Source organism: Bos javanicus, chromosome 22 (genome assembly GCF_032452875.1).
Source record: "Bos javanicus breed banteng chromosome 22, ARS-OSU_banteng_1.0, whole genome shotgun sequence".
NCBI classification, from domain to species: Eukaryota; Metazoa; Chordata; class Mammalia; order Artiodactyla; family Bovidae; genus Bos; species Bos javanicus.
The window spans coordinates 52,099,960-52,119,630 of NC_083889.1; the positions used below are offsets into that span (position 1 = coordinate 52,099,960).

The 19,671-nt window shown below is 39.7% G+C and overlaps 1 protein-coding gene across 3 annotated transcripts in view; it reads left to right on the forward strand.

Moving 5' to 3' along the window:
- The window catches only part of SMARCC1 (SWI/SNF related, matrix associated, actin dependent regulator of chromatin subfamily c member 1), a 124,839-nt gene that overhangs the window by 81,034 nt on the left and 24,134 nt on the right, over nucleotides 1-19,671 (forward strand). For 2 of the 3 annotated variants that reach the window (XM_061397641.1, XM_061397643.1), the window contains exons 22-25: nucleotides 6,625-6,680; nucleotides 8,733-8,847; nucleotides 9,503-9,657; nucleotides 14,963-15,097. In XM_061397641.1, coding sequence (XP_061253625.1) covers nucleotides 6,625-6,680; nucleotides 8,733-8,847; nucleotides 9,503-9,657; nucleotides 14,963-15,097 — 461 coding nt within the window. The remainder of the gene's footprint in view (nucleotides 1-6,624; nucleotides 6,681-8,732; nucleotides 8,848-9,502; nucleotides 9,658-14,962; nucleotides 15,098-19,671) is intronic. The other variant, XM_061397642.1, reaches the window with a different exon arrangement.

A 19,671-nucleotide genomic window follows, 5' to 3' on the forward strand; every position in this document is an offset into this window, starting at 1 on the left:
CCCTCGGCTCCTAAGGCCACTGAGGACTCTGCCATTGAGGCTTCCTCTGCATGGCAGCGTACTTCATCAATCCAACAAGGAGTCTCCAGAGTGAGTCTGGTAACAACACAGGGTCTCGTATCATTTAACATCCTGTCACTCTGGCTGTGTTCTCTTGTGGCTAGAAGTAAATCACAGATGCTGCTCACACTTGGAAGGGATTCATACAAGGGCATGAAAATCTCGAGGAGGGACCCGATGAAGCCATCCTCACATCTCAACACCGTGCCCCTCAATTCCCAACATTCAAGTTGAGACCTTGAGAGTCTGGCAGTGTCTCCAAGACTATCTTCGTTCATAAGCAGGGCTGTCATACTAGGATGAATTTTCTGTCGCAGAGGTTTGCAAGCTCTTTCTGTAAAGGACTAAATGGTCCTTTATAGGATCTTTACTTTTACTGCCTTTGATGACAGTCTGTTGCAACTACTCAGTTCTGCATTTGTGGTGCAGAAGCACCCATAGGCAATACTAAAACAAATGAGCACAGCCGTGTTCTGATAAAATTTTATTGACAAAAGCAGCCATCGTTTGCTGACCCCTTGTCAGCTGGATTGATCGGATATCTCTTGAGTCATTAGTAACATAAGAGAGTGGGAGCCAGGCAGGTCATTTTATAAACTGATCTGATCTTTTACAGAAAAGATCACATGGTGAGGGGGAAGTCACAGATGACACACCAGATTGCGAAAGGTCTTTGGCAGCCAGGGAAGATTGAGAGTCCTTTGTTGTCACTGAAGCAGCACCAGAGGCCACTGAAAAGCTCACGTGCAGCCAACTGAGCTTTCTGATTTTACTAATTGCCATTGAACACTTACTATGAGCCAGACAGTTATTAGCATTTTACATGAAGTAATTAAATCCTTAGGTCTATCTCTGTGAAGGAAATAATAATAATATTCTTCTTTTGTGTATTAGCAAACTTAAGCCACTGTCCGATAAGTAGCTTGCTTAGTGTTACTTGAGCTGGTAAATTGTGGGGACAGGATTCAAGCCTAATTATTGTGTATCCAGAGCTCATCCTATTTTTCTAGAGCAGGGTCTTGCAAATCTTGGGTCTTGGGCCAAATCCAGGTTGCCACCTATGTTTATTTAGCTCACAATATATGAGAATGGTTTTTACGTTTTTAAACGTTTGGATGAAACCAAAAAAATAATATTTTGTGATACGTAGAAATTACATGATGTTTAAATTTCAGTGTTCATGAAGTTGTATTGGAACACAGCCAGACCCATTCATTTCCAAGCTGCTTTTGTAGCCGATTTCATGCTGCTATAGCAGAGTTGAATAGATGCCACTAAGACTGTAGGGCCTGCAAACCTGAAAATAGTTACTGTCTGACCCTTTACAGAAAAAGTTTACCAACCCCTGATCTACTGCATAAGAACTAATCGTAAACTATGATGTCAGTATTTTCCCTTGGCTGATGCAGCATTAAGTACCTCGTCAGAGGATTTTTTTTTTTTCTTTATCTTTCTGTCTTTGGCCCGTAGCTCACTAGTTTATGTTATGTGCTTTCTTATAGGTTGGGAATTTTCTTTTATTCATTCTAGTATCTTTAATTAACTCTGTAGACATGGGTCAGGCCATATATTTGTAGGGAAAGGTTCTTAACCTTCTAGTTGATCGGCAACAGGATGACATTAAGGGATATATGAACGGCTGCAACCTCTTCAGATTTTACACCTCTGACCAGAACTCAGACCAAAGACAAAGCACATGTGTGCACATGCTTGCTCTCTCTTTCCAGGAAGACTTCTAATAACCGCTTTAACAAAATGTTTTATAGAATAGAAACCATTCCTCTTCCACATAGCATCCTGAGAAGTATACAGCTCATAATTAAACTCTTAATAAACATCTCCTTAAAAGTCTGAACACTCATCTTCAGATAGTCCCCGTTACAGAGAGTCTGTCTCTAACTCTACCATCCTTTTATGAATAGGTATTAATATTAATATTAATGTTCATCTTGAAATTATAAGAGTTGATATCAAATTTGGCTTGCTTTACAGTAGAAAGAGTATGTTCTCTTTTTAGAATGCAGAGCTATAGATTGTGATTATTTATTTCAAATGTAGATTACCTTTATTAAAAAAAATACTGCATTTCTCCCACATAGTACTTATTCAGTATGTAATTAAGTTGATCCAGCAAAGGTGGCTTAATGCACATTCAATTAAAAGTAACTTTTGAGATTTTAGGGTTCAAAAAAGCTCCATCTGCATTTGCTTTTTTGTTCACATCATTTTATTATGTTTTAATGTATCTTAATTCTAGTTACATATTTCATCTGAACTAGGAATGAGAACATTACCTGTAGTTTTTTTCCCTTGTACCTGATGTTTTCACTTTCCTACTCCCAGTACTGAGAATCATGAGTTTTTGAATAGTGTCAGCTGTACACATACATACAAAGTTTTCCTTAGATACGGTGTTGCTTTAAGTGTAGTTGCCACACTGTGTTAAGGCGATTGCATCACTAATTGAGTTGTCATTTTTTCATAAACTGGATTTCTTAAAAAAGGAAAGGAGAAAAGAGAATTGAATGTTTTTGAACACTGAACCTTGAACATTTTTGCTTAACTTATTTTGTTGTGAACTGCTTCTGTGAGTAACACTGTTTTAGGAAATTCCTAGTTTCTCCCTAAAGTTGACCAGTAACACTTGATCCATTGCCTTCTTAGTATTGAATTCTGCTGATGTAGCAGATGTAAATGATGTTCCGTTATGGTTTTAAATTACATTTCTCTGATGACTTACAGTATCTTAAATTTATCAGTCATACGTCATTCTGTGGAATAACTGTTCTTGTCTTACATTCACTTTTCCGTAGTGTTTACCTTTTTCTTTATAAATCTGAGGAACTAATCTAGTTACTGTGAGGCATGTGTTCTTTTGTTACTTGTTCTTTTTGGTATCTCAATGTAAGGAAGTCCTTTATTTTCATTTTAATAGTTTTTTCTTCTATTTTATGGGCACATTTTATGTTGTGATTAAGAGATCATTCAGGTTTGTTGTTTTTTTTTCATGTGTCTATCTAGAATTGATTTTTTTTTGTTAGCATATTGAAATGCAGTTGATTTTGTATGTTAATAGCTAACTGTCTTGCAATGCTGTCTTTATTTCTAGTAACTTTCCTGCAGATTCTTCTAGGTGCATCGTTTTATTTTCTGCAGATCATAATTATTTTCTTCTTTCCTTTCTACCCCTTTTTGATTTCTTTTTCTTTATTGACTACCTAGGCTGTGACCTCTATGGCAATATCAAAGGAAAGAAGTTATACTGGTATTCATGTCTTGCTCTTGATAATAAATGGAATACTATAGGCATCTCTTCTTGAAGAATGACATATATTATAAGATTGTTGCTGACTGTCTTCGGGGGGCTCAGGAACTTTCCTTTTATTTTTAACCCTTGTCATGAAAGATATCGAGTTTTATCAGATACTTTTATGCATATGAGCAAATAAGTTAATAGAAATATTAATGTTATTGTCATATTATTTTGTCATAATATATTACCTTTTTAAATACACTACTGTTTTCTGGTTTTAGGTATTTTGCTTTGGAGTTTCTCACTTATGACTATGAATGAGCCTAGGGGCCTGTATAATATTCCTTATCTGTTGTCTGTATTCAATTTGTGAATCAAGATTATTACTGGCCTTATAGAATGAACTAGGAGATATTCTGTCTTCCATATTCTCTGGAAAAATTTATGAAGATTATAATCATTTTTTTTCCTTAAAAGTTTGGTAGAATTCCCTAGTAAAAACATCTGGACCTGTGGTGTTTTTTTCTAAGTTTTTAAGCTTTTGCAGTTATTATACTTCTTCTTCCCAGATCTGTTTAGGAAAATCAGTTTTCTCATAATTTTGTTAATTTGATCTAGTTTTTTTGTTTTATATGGCATAACTTTTTTAGAGCGGTTTGTCACTTCCTTTTTTTTTTTTTAAGTATAGTCAATTTGCAATATTAGTTTCAGGTGGACAGCATAGTGATTCAGTATTTTTATAGCTTATAATACTTTACATTTATTATAAAATGTCGGCTATGCTCTCCGTGCTGTAGAATATATTCTTTTTTTTGCAACTTAATTTTTAAAATTGAATGATCTGCTTTACAGAATTTTCTGGTTTTCTGTCATACATCAACAAGACTCAGTCGTAGGTACAGCCATGTCCCCTCCTTCCCAAACCTCTGTTCCATCTCTTTCCCCATTCTGGCCTTCTAGATTGTCGCAGAGCCCCTGTTTGAGTTCCCTGAGTCATACAGCAAATTGCCATTGGCTGTCTACTTTACATACAGTGTTATAAATTTCTATATTACTCCGTCCGTCTCACCCTCTCCCTTCTCCCTTCCCACCATGTCCGTAGGTCTCTTCTCTGTGTCTGTTTCTCCATTGCTGCTGCTGCTAAGTCACTTCAGTTGTGTCCGACTCTGTGCGACCCCATAGATGGCAGCCCACCAGGCTCTCCCGTCCCTGGGATTCTCCGGGCAAGAACACTGGAGTGGGTGCCATTTCCTTCTCCAATGCATGAAAGTGAAAAGTGAAAGTGAAGTCGCTCAGTCGTGTCCGACTCTAGGGACCCCATGGACTGCAGCCTACCAGGCTCCTCCGTCCATGGGATTTGCCAGGCAAGAAAGAGTACTGGAGAGTTTCTCCATTGCTGCCCTGCAAATAAATTTGTCAGTACCATCTTTATAGATCCCATATATATGTGTCAGTATACAATATTTATTTTCTTTTTGTGACTTACTTCACTCTGTATAAAAGGGTCTAGGTTCATCCACCTCACTAGAACTAGGTGACTCAAATGTGTTCCTTTTTATGGCTGAGTAGTATTCCACTGTATATATGCACCAGAGCTTCTTTATCCTTTCATCTCTTGTTGGACATCTGGGTTAGTTCCATGTTCTAGCTATTGTAAATAGTGCTGCTTGTTGCTTATTTATTTTATATGTATAGTAGTTTGTGCTCTTAACCCCCTTTCCCATCTTGACACTCTTTCCTTCCCTCTCCTCACTGGTAACCACTATTCTGTGAGTCTGTTTCTGTTTTATTTTTTATATTTCTCATATAAGTGATAACAGAATATTTGTCTTTCTCTGCCTGATTTATTTCACTAAATGTAATGCCCTCCAAGTCCATCCGTGTTGTTCCACAGTATGAAATTTCATTCTTTTTATGGCTAAGAAATATTTGTGTGTGTGTGTTCCACATCTTCTTTATCCATTCATCCTTTGTTGGATACTTAGATTGTATCCATATCTTGGCCACTGTAAATAAGGTTGCTCCAAACATTGGAGTGCTAATATTTTTTTGAATTAGTGTTTTCATTTCCTTAAATATTTACTCAGGACTGGAATAGTGGTTTTTGTTGTTCTTTTTGAGGAACCCATACTGCACTGACTTACCTTCCCACTGACTGTGTACTGGGATTCTCTCTTCTCCACATCTTCACCAGCATGTGTTAGTCGTGATCTTTTTGATGAGAGCCATTTTGACAAGTGTGAGATGATACCTCATTAGGATTTTGACTTTCATTTCTCTGAAGATTTGCAACTTTGAGCCTCTTTTCTTGTGTCTGTTGGCCATCTGTTTGTTTTCTTTGGAAAAGTGTTTATGCAAGTCTAATGCTCATTTTCTCATTGAATTATTTGTGTTTTTTAAAATATTGAATTGTATGAGCTGTTTATATATTTTGAATATTAACCCTTCACCAGTCAATATTATTTGTAAATATTTTTACCTCTTCAGTAGGTTGTTACCACTTCCTTTTTGACCTTTGCTTTTTTATCAATAGTTTATGGCCTTTCTTCCATTTTTAATATTGATTTCTGCCTTCCCTCTCTTTTCTTGATCTATCACAGAAGAGATACCTTGAATCTATTTTATATTTTAAATGTTGTATTTTTGTTTGTTTTTTATATCTTTAATTTTTGTTGCCCTTGTTATTTTCTGCCTACCTCCTCTATTCTGTTTTTCTTTCTTTCTTTTTTATAAAGAATGTACAGCTTATAGACTTTGAACCGTTATTTCTTTTCTAATCTAAGAATAAAAAGGCATATTTTACCTTTTCCCATAAGTGGTATTTTTACTGAATCTCAAAATTACATTTCCAAACACAGAGAAGTGTGTATTTTAAGCTTCTGATTTCATTGCATTGTGGTAACAAAGACAACTTTAACTTAAAAAGTGTTTTTGAACTTTTAATTTTTATGTGTACAGAAAAATGGAGACCCACAGTGGGCAGTTCAATTCATTTTCACACATGAAACACACTCATGTAAGCAGCCCCAAGATCAAGAAAACTGTTTATTACCAGCATCCCAAGCCACCCTTGAGCCCACCCCTTTCCTGGTGAACCACTGTCCTGATTTCTAACACCACAGAGTGCTTTCATCTGCTTTTGAATTTTAAATTAGTAGAATCATAGAATGTGTGGTTTTATGTCAAGCTTCTGGTTGTGAGATTTGTCCGTTAGACTATGTGTAGTTGTATTTCAGATACTCTCAGAACTTTACAACAGTTTTTACTTTTTCCCCACATTGTACTATTTGTTCTTATTCCTTTGTTTGTAGAAGGAGCTGAAGAGGAAAAAATGGAAACAGATACTGATGCTCAGCAGCCTGAAAAGGTAAAATGTCAGTCTGTTTGAGTTCTCCCACGACAGAAAAGCCATAGAGAGCACAGTCTTTCACACAATAACAGTTTGGGTTTATTTTGATCTTTTGAGTCCCTCTCAGGACTATAAGTGATTCTGTCAGCCATTTTCACTTTCCTGGTTTAAGGTGCAGTTCTCATAAGACATAATACAGGACATTGTTCATTTGTTTATTTAGTGAGGATTTATCTACTCTTCAGGTTCTCGGTGGGCTTCCCTGGTGGGTCAGCTGGTAAAGAATTCACCTGCGGTGAGAGAGACCTGGGTTCAATCCCTGGGTTGGGATGATCCCCTGGAGAAGGGAACGGCTACCCACTCTAGTATTCTAGCCTGGAGAATTCCATGGACTGTATAGTCCGTGAGATCACAAAGAGTTGGACACAACTGAGTGACTTTCACTTTAGTGAGGATTTATCTATCCACTCTTGCAGCTTCTGCTTCTGTAATTCTTTCAGACAGAGTTGGGGAATGTGAATACAAAAGACTATTGAAAACGTAAAACTATTGAATTGTAGGGTTTGGGTTCTGTACTTACGCCAGAAGAGAATTAGAGAGTATTGAGGAATTTTCTAGGAGACTTAGCTGTCAGCAGAAAAAAATTTGGAAAACTTAACAAGAAGGTGACATTTGAAGTATGTTTTAAAGAGCACGTAAAATTATAAGGCTTGAAATGAAGAATGGGGAATCAGATATTCCAGCCAGCAGTGGAGGGGGAGACACTTCAGCCAGTATGCAGAGGCGTCCGGGTGCCCAGGGTGTTTGTGTCCTGACCCCTGTGTCTTAAAGGCTGTAAATGTGAGGTAAGCCAAGCAGAGCAGAATTGTCAGGCCTCTTCAAGATCGGGATACAGAATAATCAGTCAGTCACTGTTTAAATGAAGCAAGGGTTTAAGGTCTTAATTATATTTTGTGCTTTTTCATTGCATATAGATAAGGAGAGGAAGGGAATCATAGTAAAATTAATGATTGTTCTTACAGCGTCTCAAATAGTGTGCTTTATACTTTACATTTATGAATTTATCAGGTTCCTAAAACAGCCTCAAGTCAATGATAGTGCTATTCATTTTATAGATGATGTTACATAATTTGTCCAAGGATTTCAAAATCAATAAATGATGCCAGCTCCTGGCCATAGAGCAATTGAAGTTTTCAGTCTCTAGAAAATGATCACTGATTGCTCTGTTGTGGCTCTTCTAAGAGCCATTGCAAATGGCTGTGTTGAAGAGCTTTGTCAACTTTTAATTTTGGCAGCATTTCATTTTGCTTCTTGGTTGATACTGTACATTTTATGTATTTTTATTCATTTTATATTTTGAAGTATAGTTGATTTACAATATTATGTTAATTTCTGCTGTACAGCAAAATGATAATTATATATACATTTTTTACATTATTTTCTAGTATGGTTTACTATAGCATACTGAATATGGTTCTCTGCTGTACAGTAGGACCTTCTTGTACTGTGCATTTTAAATACTTTTAGTACTTTCCCTGGTGGCCCAGGTGGTAGAGTCTGCCTGCAATGCAGGATACCTGGGTTCGATCCTTGGATTGGGAAGATCCCCTCGAGAAGGGGAAGATTACCCACTCTAGTATTCTTGCCTGGAGAGTCCCCAAGGACAGAGGAGCCTGGCGAGCTGCATGCAGTCTACTGGGTCACAGAGAGTCAGACATGACTAAGCAACTAAGCATACAGACGACTAACCATGTGTTTGTTTGTTTAACCAGTAAGTAAGTCACACTGACACTCTTCTGGACACTGTCCCCAGCATTATAGCAGAAGGGGTGGGACTGTACTTAAGAAACATGAAGTCTCACGAGCATTCAGGAGTTGTGCATAGTGAGAGGTATTTTTCAGAATTTATTGACTTTTTTCCAGGTTTTTTCTGCAAGACTTCTCTGAACCTAGTCCACCTGTTGCCAAAAATAGTGGAACCTTTTGTTATTCTAAGATAACATCACTTGTAAAAGGACCTTTTGTTTTCTTTTTCTGACTCTCTATCCTTTTCTTTTGTACCCCTTTCAGGCAGAAAACAAAGGGGAAAATGAAACTGATGAAGGTGATAAAGCACAAGACGGAGAAAATGAAAAAAACAGTGAAAAGGAACAGGATAGTGAAGTTAGTGAGGATACCAAATCAGGTAATTTGAGGAAACTCTTTGGATTTTCTTATGTAAAACACTAAAAGCACTGGAGAAATGTGAGCAGTTAAATTGTGTAGAAATAGTCCTTCGTTTGCTACATGTTTCTTAACAGTAAATATGAATTTGAGTTTTATTTTGCACTGAGGCACCATCACCATGCTGGTGACTACATTGTTTTCAGCGACACAGAGACAAGCAAGTTGTTCAGCTGTGACTGAAGTCAGTACTTCAGTGCATTTTCTTTCCAGTTCGTTGCTGGCATGTCCCATCCTGCCTGTCTTGAAAGGCTTCCAGAGGTGCCTGTTCTCGGCTTCTGATTTCCTCCAGACCCTAGGATTTCCCAGAGCATCTCATTGACTGATGAACAAACATTTTGGTCTTAGGACTTAGCTCCCCTGAATTTTCCTTTATATCCAAGGGAAACTACATAGAGAGCTCAGAGAAGACAGAGTGTCCTATTTAGAAAATCCATCTCAAGTAGAAGCCAACTAACATGCATGGAGTGGATCAACAGAAACCTTAAGAAGGGAAAGGCACTGGGATCTCTTTGTAACATCAGTCCTAGTTCGTCATGTGGCAGAGGTGAGAAGTAAGATGGCTTATTCAGACTGGGCACACTGGTAGTAAAGCTTTCTGATTTTTTTCCCCCCAGAAGAAAAGGAGGCTGAAGAGAACAAGGAACTCACTGATTCTTGTAAAGAAAGAGAAAGTGATGTTGGGAAGAAGAAAGTAGAACATGAAATTTCTGAAGGAAACGTAGCCACAGCCGCAGCAGCTGCTCTTGCCTCAGCTGCAACGAAAGCCAAGGTTTGCCCCTGACAGCTCTTTTCCTAGTGCTCTCTTAAGCCATGAATGGCCGTATTGTTTTGACGTTACTGGGAATATTTAGTATAGAGAGCCTTGCACCTCATGGATGACTGTTTGTTTGAATGACATTTCTAGGTTAAGAATTCCATGGGCAGGAGGATGGTGGAAATAGCAGACCTGGGCCTAAATGGTGGCTGCTTTCGAGTCATTCATTGTGTCATTCATTCAGTCTTCTGAAGACTGCAGTGATTGAAGGCAGAATTTAAAGTCTCTCAAATGTGCCTGCAGAACTTGTCTTGGACTGCAGTTCCAATAACTTCAACTAGATTGAAATATTTGTAATTTTTAAGACAAAAATCTGTTTCCTTGTATAAATACTTCACCCTGCTTTTACAGACTGGAAGGAACAAGAAGGAACCTAAAATAGCTCTTTTTCTTCTTGAATTTGCCAGCTTTTCTGGGGGTGGTTTTCTCTATTTATAACATGGTATTGGCTTCCCAGCATATTTAAGAAGAAAAGAGAATGTTATTTTCCCTGCTTTGTGTTAAGTTAGCACTTTAAAGCATTCCAGGCATGAATATGTGAAGTTTAAAAAGTCTATTCACCCCTTTTCTATTTTACCCTCAAAAGTAGTCTCCTTTCATTATAGGTCACCACATTTTAAGCAGTGGTTATTAGGACATGGCTAATTATTTTTATCTGGACCTGTTCTTGATCCATTGGTAAAGATGTTTTTCATGGTGTTTAATTACCCCAGACTATTTAGCTGTTGTAAACTGTTTCTGCAAGTGTTTGATCTGTGTGGCATGACTTTATAACATGCCACACAGATCCACTGATGACCCAGTTCAAACCATAAGAGCACTGTTCGGGTGCCTGCCCATTTGATACAGGTGCAGACGGTGTTGGGGAGGGTTACTCAGGGGTCACAGAATTGTTCAGTCAGATACCCCAGCTGAATGTTAATTTCACAATAGATTAAGGTCTTGCATATTCATACTAGCCAGTCTCTTCCAAAGATGTGTCCTGATCTTCATGGTTCTTAAGTCTAATTTTAGGTATTCTGTCTTGTCTGCCACCCCCGATGTCTAGGAATTTGTGAGAGGTACTCTTGTTTTAGTGAATACTGATGGGGACAGCAATTTGACTGTTGTTTCATATTTGTTTGGTTTTGTTCTTCCTTCATTGGAAGCATTTTTTGAGTCTATCTTCTGCGAGGTTGGATTCCTGGCTATCTCATTGTTTCTAAGCTGTCCAAGTTATTTCTGTTCATGCTGTCATCAATTGGGCATGTTTTCTCTAAAAAGGAGCCAAGTCAGGAGGGCTTCCCTCCTTTGTGCCTTTGAATTGAAAGACACAGCTGTCCACCCAGTCTTCACTCAGGTCACCTTTGCATTGAAGTATAACTTAGACACAAGTAGATACATGTGTCTACAACTAGTACATTTTTTCACAGGCTGAACCCACCTATAGGCTCATAAACAGCACCCATGTCAAGCTGTATACATAACCTTACCTGCTCAGCATTAGCCTCTTCATATCCCTTCCAGTGACTGCTTCCCTCCAGAAGTAGATGCTGCTTGCCTCCTAACAAGTTACTTCTTATGAAAGAAATCATATGCAGAAAAACCTTTAAAAATACCAATATGAGCATGGTACTCTCTTAAATTAACCTCTCTGTCTCTTCAGACTCGAACGCCTGAGGGAATTTGGGGATCTTCCCTGATCGGGACCCTTCTCAGTTCTCAGGTGTCATTTCTCACCCATCTGTCCTGAAGTCTCACTGGCTCTTCCCATTATTTCTCCTCTCTGTACTACTGTGTGTGCTTCATTGTGAGTTGCCAAAGAAGGAATTAAAGTGGTAGATGACCATAAAAAGTCTCAAAGGTCTTTTTGTGCTTTGGGCACAAACGTTTGTACCACTGACCACCTTGCCACTGCTGTTTTGATTCCTTCATTACAGAGGAACTGCTCTTACGGGTCAATTACCGTGGCCCTTGGATAGTCCGTACAATGTTTAGAAGAGTGTCCAAAGAACGTTTTCTGTCCAGGTCACTGAATTTCCACTCCCTCATCAATCATTCACTCTTTATTTCTAATAGACTTGGAACTTGGGTCTTCATTCTTGGAATACCTGTGTCTTCCACTGACTTGTGAAAGTGTTACAGATGTTCACACTACATGACTTGGTGCACGAATTGTTCCGTGCCACTTACAGCTGGATCTGATGCATTTCACAGCACACATAATCATTTTTGTGCTACATGGTAATTAAGGAGTAAGGAATTTACTTAAATTACTGTAATTAGTACAACTTATCTGGCCTATCCAAGTTTTCTGTTATTCTCGTTTTTGTTCTTCTGAGTCTATAAACAGCTTTGTTATTAAGAGTTTTCCTTGATACATTTTAATTGTTTGTCACACTCTGACATGGAGTGGTAATTAGAGGTTCTAGATCTAGCTCCGAAACATATAGAGTGGGCATGCTTTCTGGCTTTCCCCATCCTTGCCAGATGAGGAGCTTTTGGGTAGAGAGATCGGCTTTTTCATCCCACCTACTGACAAGCTGTGGACTAACTCACCTGAAGAGTGGTGTGTGGGTGTGAGAAAGCACTGTTGGCTTAGTGCCGTCCATGCCTTCCATCTGGGTTTAGCTGGAAGAAACCATCCAGAACTACTGCTAGATAAACTTAGAAACTCCAGAAAATAGAGTATGTCCTCCTTTATCAGTAGCAGTAGGATTCAGTTCTCATAAGATAGCAGAAATCACTTTTTTTTTTTTTTTTAAGACCACATAGACATTTACTTTGGAGAAGGCAATGGCACCCCACTCCAGTACTCTTGCCCAGAGAATCCCATGTATGGAGGAGCCTGGTGGGCTGCAGTCCATGGGGTCGCTAAGAGTCAGACACGACTGAGCAACTTCACTTTCCCTTTTCACTTTCATGCATTGGAGAAGGCAGTGGCAACCCACTCCAGTGTTCTTGCCTGGAGAATCCCAGGGACGACGGAGCCTGGTGGGCTACTGTCTCTGGGGTCGCACAGAGTCGGCCACGACTGAAGCGACTTAGCAGCAGCAGCAGCAGACATTTCCTTCAGGTTTCTTTTCTACTACTACGCCATACCCACCTGCTTTAAAAAGGAGATTTGTCTTCATGGTAAGTGGGTGTTAGTTTTAGGATATCAGGAAGATTTTTCTTCTTATCCCTCAGAAATACTTCATAACTTGCTCCCTTATGCCTGAAATTCTCTCTCGAGATAGGAAAATTGTATCTTTTTCTCATTTTACATGAAGTTAACCAGAACACATTCTTGAATAGCATGTGTAGGATTTTGAGTCCTTGATTTTGGAAATTTGTCTTTATTTTGCATCTAACTAAGTTGTACTTGAAATTCTAGACTGAAGTTTATTATCTATCAAAATTTGGAAGGTATTTCTACCTTTGTTTTCAAAAACCTAGTTTTCCTTTTGAGAAGTCTAACATAGTCTGAATTTTTGTTTGTAACCTTTTTTCTTTTGGTCTGTCTGAAAATTTTTAGAATTTTCAGTCTTTTGATCTTAAATCTCCAAAGTTCATTGCTGTGGATCTTTTTTTAAATGTTTATTTTCTTACATGGTAATAATCCCTTTATGTTTAATAACTTGTGAGCTTCAGTTTTGAGAGGAAGTATTTTGCTGTATTTATTTGCTAATGAGTGGGGATATCCCTAAGTTCCCCGGCTTCCCTTGCAGCTCAGCTGGTAAAGAATCCGCCTGCAATGTAGGAAACCTGGGTTCTATCCCTGGGTTGGGAAGATCCCATGGAGAAGGGAAAGGCTACCCACTCCAGTATTCTGGCCTGGAGAATTCTATGGACCGTAGTCCATGGGTCGCAAAGAGTTGGACACAACTGAGCGACTTTCACTTTCATTTTCCCTAAGTTCCTGTATTACTCTCAAAAAGGTAAAACATTTTCCACAGAAGCCAGCAGAGTTCTAGGATTCCCATTCTCATTTCAAAAAGCAAAACAAAACTAGAAACTGGTAACATTAGTCTCTTGTGAAGGGTGAGACACAAATGAGAAGGAAAGTCACTTTTTATTTTACACCTCCTTGCATATTGAATTTTATATCAGAAGTACAGAATTATAATACTGTCAGTGATAGCAGACTTAGAATCATGTAATTTTAACTTTTGGTATGATTGATGCAGCTTAATGTAGTTTAAGGAGGCAAACATGACCATTAAAAGCTATAGATTCTTTCATAAAATCTTTCGCCTACACTTCTGAATCTTCTTGCAGATAAGTCTCCAAAAGTATAAAACTATTTTTCTTTATCAACTATAAAAGAATGAAAAATAAGGCTCTTATTTAATTGGTGTTCTCTTTAGGTCCCCCAAACTATATTAAACTCCTTGTGCATGTTTACTCCTTCTAGATTTTATAAGAAATACAGATCAGTAAGACAGCCACCCTGTGTTAATTCTCAAAACCTTGTGTAGAAGCAAGATAAGCACACAAATTCAGCTGATAAAATAGTGGAAAATAGTGTTGGGGGTGTGTAGTTGGGGGTGTGTAAGCTCTTGGATGGTGTGTGGAGAAGGTGGGATTGACCCTTTGCACATAGTCAGGACATTGGCTAAGTATGGCATCCTCGTCCTCTCTGGGTGATCCTCATCTTCTCTGAGTGATGTGGCATTTTCCTCTGGGTGCTGCTGAGTTGACAGAAAACGAGAATAGGACTCATCAGTCCTGTTGCAGGGAGTGAGTGATACATTCTTCCAGAATGTCTTCCTGTGTATCTTCAAACTAGGGGTGAAGTATTGTTCACCTTCTTTCCTCCCTGTTCCCAGTAGACCCTCACTAGGGGCTGTGCATCTGTATGTTGGGCGCTGAGGGAGACCACTGCTTGCCTGCCCCTGGACAGTTCCTGAGCAGGGAAGGGCGGAGTTACAGAGTGAGGGTTGGAGGCAGGCTCAGTGGCAGATGGGGAAGTGCCCTGTGGGCCATTGTGTCCTTCTGTTTGCCCATCAAGGCCCTGATTGATTCTCCCTTCCCTGGTGGGCTCTTTGAAGAGAGTAGATTTTCATGGTAGAAGTTGCCTTTTAATCCTTAAAAAGGGTTGATTTATATCTGTTAAGTACTAGAAATTGAGGCATGGATAGTTGTCAAATTGAAATAAATGCTAGAAACTCACAAAGAGGGCATCTAGGGCACCATTCTTAATTACATAATTCCCACTTTCGGTAGCAATTTCAGCATTGTCTTACCGTTTTCTAAGCAAATATTTACCTGAATACTTCAAATGATTTCTTGCCCTTAGCACCTGGCTGCCGTGGAAGAGAGGAAGATCAAGTCTCTGGTAGCTCTTCTGGTTGAGACACAAATGAAGAAACTGGAGATTAAACTTCGACATTTTGAAGAACTAGAAACTATCATGGACAGAGAGAAAGAAGCTGTAAGTATTGGGAATTTTATAGTGGTTTTTTGACAGTTAACTTGGATCACTTTTTATAAAACACAAACTAAAGAAAATACGGTAACCTAATTTGTTGGTCTCCATCTCTATCTAACTTTTTCTGTATTTTCTTTGCCTTTCAAAAGGATTATCAGTCAGTGATGGTAAATTAAAGGAAGTCTGAAAATAATTATCTAAGCCTCAGCTTCTTACACTTCTTAGCTTTGCAGATACTTGAAGGTATCAGATTCTCCCTTCTTCAGTAGTCGAATGTTATACTTACTGTATTACCTGTGTGTTATGTTCCCCCTCTTTTATGGAGAACCAGGTCTCGAGTAGTAGTTATAAGCAGCATTTTGCAGGGGTGTACATTTTTTATATGCCCCAAACAGGTCTAAAAAAATTACAGCAAAGGCCAAGAATAAGAAGAGAAGCCACAAGAAGCAAGAAACATAGAAGCAGGGGAACATTTGATGCTCCAAAGGAACTTTTTTTTTTTTTTTGAGAAACAGAGATCAAGTTCTCTGGAGAAGTTTTTTTTGGATGAGTTGACCAGGAAAGGAATTGATGACTTTTCTAAATAATGGCTAAGTTTGAGGATTTAGTAGTTAGGAATTTTTCGGATTGTTTTGATTTCTTTGTCAGCATGCCATATGCTGGTCTCTGTAAATGAGACAACCTTAAATCATTCCAGAATAGTTTTAATCTTAAGGATCCATTTGCATCTGTTTAACTCTTTCTTTATTGTCAGTCCAGGCAAGTCCTCTGGCAGATTCATGTTGACTAGCTCAGTAACTATCACAGTAGCCCATTTTCATTTTGTCCTAGGACTTGTTCTGCCTCTTATATTCTGGCCCCGTGAGGAACAGGCTGCTTCGGTAACTACCCTATCCACACCCTGTACTCTCATATCCCCGGTCCCATAGCTGTGTGAGTATCTCTCACGTCCCCTGCCCTCTCCTGTCCCAGGAGCTGTGGCCACCCTGTCCCATCTGCGGCTCTGAGCACCAGCCATGCCGCCACATACCAGATGCAGGCTTCCTTCATGGCTGTGTTCTCTTCCACCTGTGTGCACCTGCTTTTCCACCAGCAAGGTGTTTTTCCTGCTCTTTGCCAACCTCCTGCACCTGTGGGTGATGTGTCCTCCGTCTCTGCTGCTGTGGCGGCCTAACAGAGCACTTCCTGTATTGTAAATGCTAGTTCATGCACGCGACTCTCTTACCAGAGTATATACTCTTTCTTGAGTGTCTTTGTTCACACACCACTGGCACATCATGGGTGCTTGTGTAAGTGTCTGTTGAATGAATGCATGTGTCAGAAGCTGGAAAAGTAGAAAAGAAAGTTTAACTTTGGGGACTTGACGTTAGTTTAACAGGGAAGACAGAGACCAGGTGACAGTATTGTGTGTTCAGTTCCTATGGGAACATAACCTGGAAGATGTGGAGAGGATGTTAGAGAAAACATCCAAGAGGTGAGCTGGAACGTTGAAGAATGAGTGGTTGTGTTTATCTTACCCTAAGAAGCTGCCCTTTTGTCATTTGATAGCCTCTTGTAGGGTATTTGGAACAACAGGGAGCTATTTCTATAGAATGGATTATCGACACATACAGAATTCACATGATGATTGTGTAGTTCCCCCTGGCACCTGGATGCCATGCTGCCATTCATGCAGCAGAACTAATATGTTAGCCTGGAAGATTAGCATGACCCTGTGTGGGTACTTAATACAATTATGTCTAGATTGTCATGGGGCTCTTTTCTCAGCTTTAAAAATAAAACACTTTATCTTCAGAGGGTGAGCCTGTGGATGCATCACTCTTAAACCCCCCTAGTGGAAGACTGTGTCCCCTGGAATGGCAGAGCCCTCAGTCCCTCCTTGGTTCTCTCCACGGATTCTCAGACATCTGGGGGTAGTGTATGATGGTTCTTAGCCCTTCCAAATTTTCCTTGTGCTCTGGAGTTTTAATAGTTATTTATCTCAAATTAACTGCTCTGTGTTTTTCTTATTTGAATCTTTTTTTTAATGTTAAATTCTAATTGAGCTCATAAAACATTTTACAAAATAGTCTGAATAAAAAAGCACAACCAAAAACATGGATAAACATTCTGCTGAATCTTTTTCACCACACAAGATTGCTCTTCTCAAATCCTTTGGTGATCAACCTGTCTTTTGTAAATCAACATTTGGGGCAGGACAGTTTATTGTGTAAGACAGTCCCTAGCCCTAGGCACTGAATATCAGTAACATATCTGTATTAGTTACTGCTGTGTAAAAAAATTACCCCAAAGCAGTGACTGAAAACAGTACCTCACACACTTCTTAGGGGTTAGGAATCTGAGAGCAGCTTTTCTGAGTGCCTCAGGCTCAGCGTCTCTGATTATGTTGCCATCTTCGTAAGGCTCAGCTGGGGCTGGTGGACACAACCTCCAAGCTTGTTCACGTGGCTGTGGGCAGGAGACTTTGGTCCCTTACTGCATGGGCTTCTCCATAGTGTTCCTCATGAAGTGGCTTCCCTTCTTAGAGCAAGTGACTGAAAAGAGCTATAAAAGAGCAGCCAAACTGGAAGCCACAGTATCTTTTATAACCTCAATTTGTCAGTCACAGCCCTGTGCTTCTGCTGTATTCTGTCAGCCCCACAGCCCAGCCTTGATTCTGGGGATAGGGGTGCCCGTAGGTTGGCAGGGCTCAGTGGGCAAGTCCTCAGTGTTAGGGAGCAGGGTCATAGGGGCCCGCTTGGAGGCTCGCTGTCACAACAGCCGGAAAGTCCTCCAAACTGTAAAATGGCTCCCATTCATTTCATGCACAGTAAGACATATTCTGGAGAAGGCAATGGCACCCCACTCCAGTACTGTTGCCCGGAAAATCCCATGGATGGAGGAGCCTGGTAGGTTGCAGTCCATGGGGTCGCTAAGAGTCAGACACGACTGAGAGACTTCCCTTTCACTTTCCACTTTGATGCATTGGAGAAGGAAATGGCAACCCACTCCGGTGTTCTTGCCTGGAGAATCCCATGGATGGAGAAGCCTGGTTGGCTGCAGTCCATGGGGTTGCAGAGAGTTGGACACGACTGAAGCGACTTAGCAGCAGCAAGACATATTCTATTTTTCTCCTGTTATCCTGTGGGCGAGCAAAGCCTTGGCTATTTCCTGCTGATGATTTCCTGTCCTCCCAGGCCTGTTGTGAAGATGAAATGAGAGAACTATGGCATGTGCTTAGCACACTGCCTAGAACACAGAGTAAGTGTTCAATAAATATTTATATGCCCTCTTTATGCAAATCAATTATCAAGAATTATAGATTAAATTGTTAATATTTATAAGCCTTTGCTTACGTTATGGACATTTAGAATCTAGCAAGGGTGCTGGGTGAGAGCGTGAGGCTATTTCTGGTTAACTCTTCTCATTGACAAAGTTTCTAGAGCTTGAACAGATCGCACAGTTCATAAATGACAGAGCTGGGTCTCAAACCTGTGCTAGTTCAGCTCTGTGTTTTAATCTAGTACTTCATAATTGTAAAGAAATGAGCCATTCTTACCTCTTTTTCACCCGAAGACTGAGATATGCAAGGTTTTAACAAGCTCCTGTTGTGACTCCTGAAAGTTGAAACTGAGAAGAGCGGTCAGATGAGCTGGGAGCAGCACGTTGCAACCACTACCCAGTGCTCTGGCTCCGGCTCTCAGTGCACTGTCAGTCCGATCCTGCTCATCTCTGCCTGGTGATCAGTAGCTTCAGGACATACTTTTTTGAAGTAAACATTTGGTTTTGTTTATACAGCAATAGGTTTCAAAAATCTTTTTTTAGACTTTCAGAATCAGGTATGAAATTTCTTCTAATACCTTAAAAATCAGATGTTCTTTTGAGTCTTATTTAGAAAGTAAGAGTAAGGCTATTAACAACTCAGTATCTTGTGTAGATACTATGAATGCAGCTATAATTAGAGCTCAGTAGTTTTGTTACAGCCTGTTCATAAAATACTGTTACAGGATGAAGGTAGTTTAGGGAATATACAGAGTTTGGGAACTGACAAGATGAAAACTACTGACCCCAGTTACGGTGAGGATGCTGAGCTGGCCCTGGGTTAGAAACTCAGAGAGTCTGCCCAACTGTGCAGCCTTCCATGCCAGACGGATGGCACACGTCATTCAAGGGAACAGGTGGCAGACATGCGCTGTGTGGCAGGTTGGAGAGAACTGGAGGGCCTGGGCCCTACCTACAGTATTCTTACTTGAATTAAAGGGGAGGAAATACTTGGAGGCCCATGAGGATCTGTGTCTTGATTTCGTTTATAGCCTCTGGACTTGATGCTCTCATTTGGCTAGGTATAGAAATCATGTACCTTCTGAAAGAGAGACATTGTAGGAAACTCAGAGCTGTGAGAAACCTTCAGGAGGTGAGAGAGTAGATAAGAGATTGACACAAAGATACCACTTCAGGTAATGAGGCCAAGGGGATTCAGTGGAGGCTGTAACGTAAATATTCATGTTGGTTACACAAATTGTCAGATCGTAGTTGTTTCAGTCATGGCTTTCTCAGGCAAACATTCCTTGTTTATTTCTATGAGATTTAGAAATTCT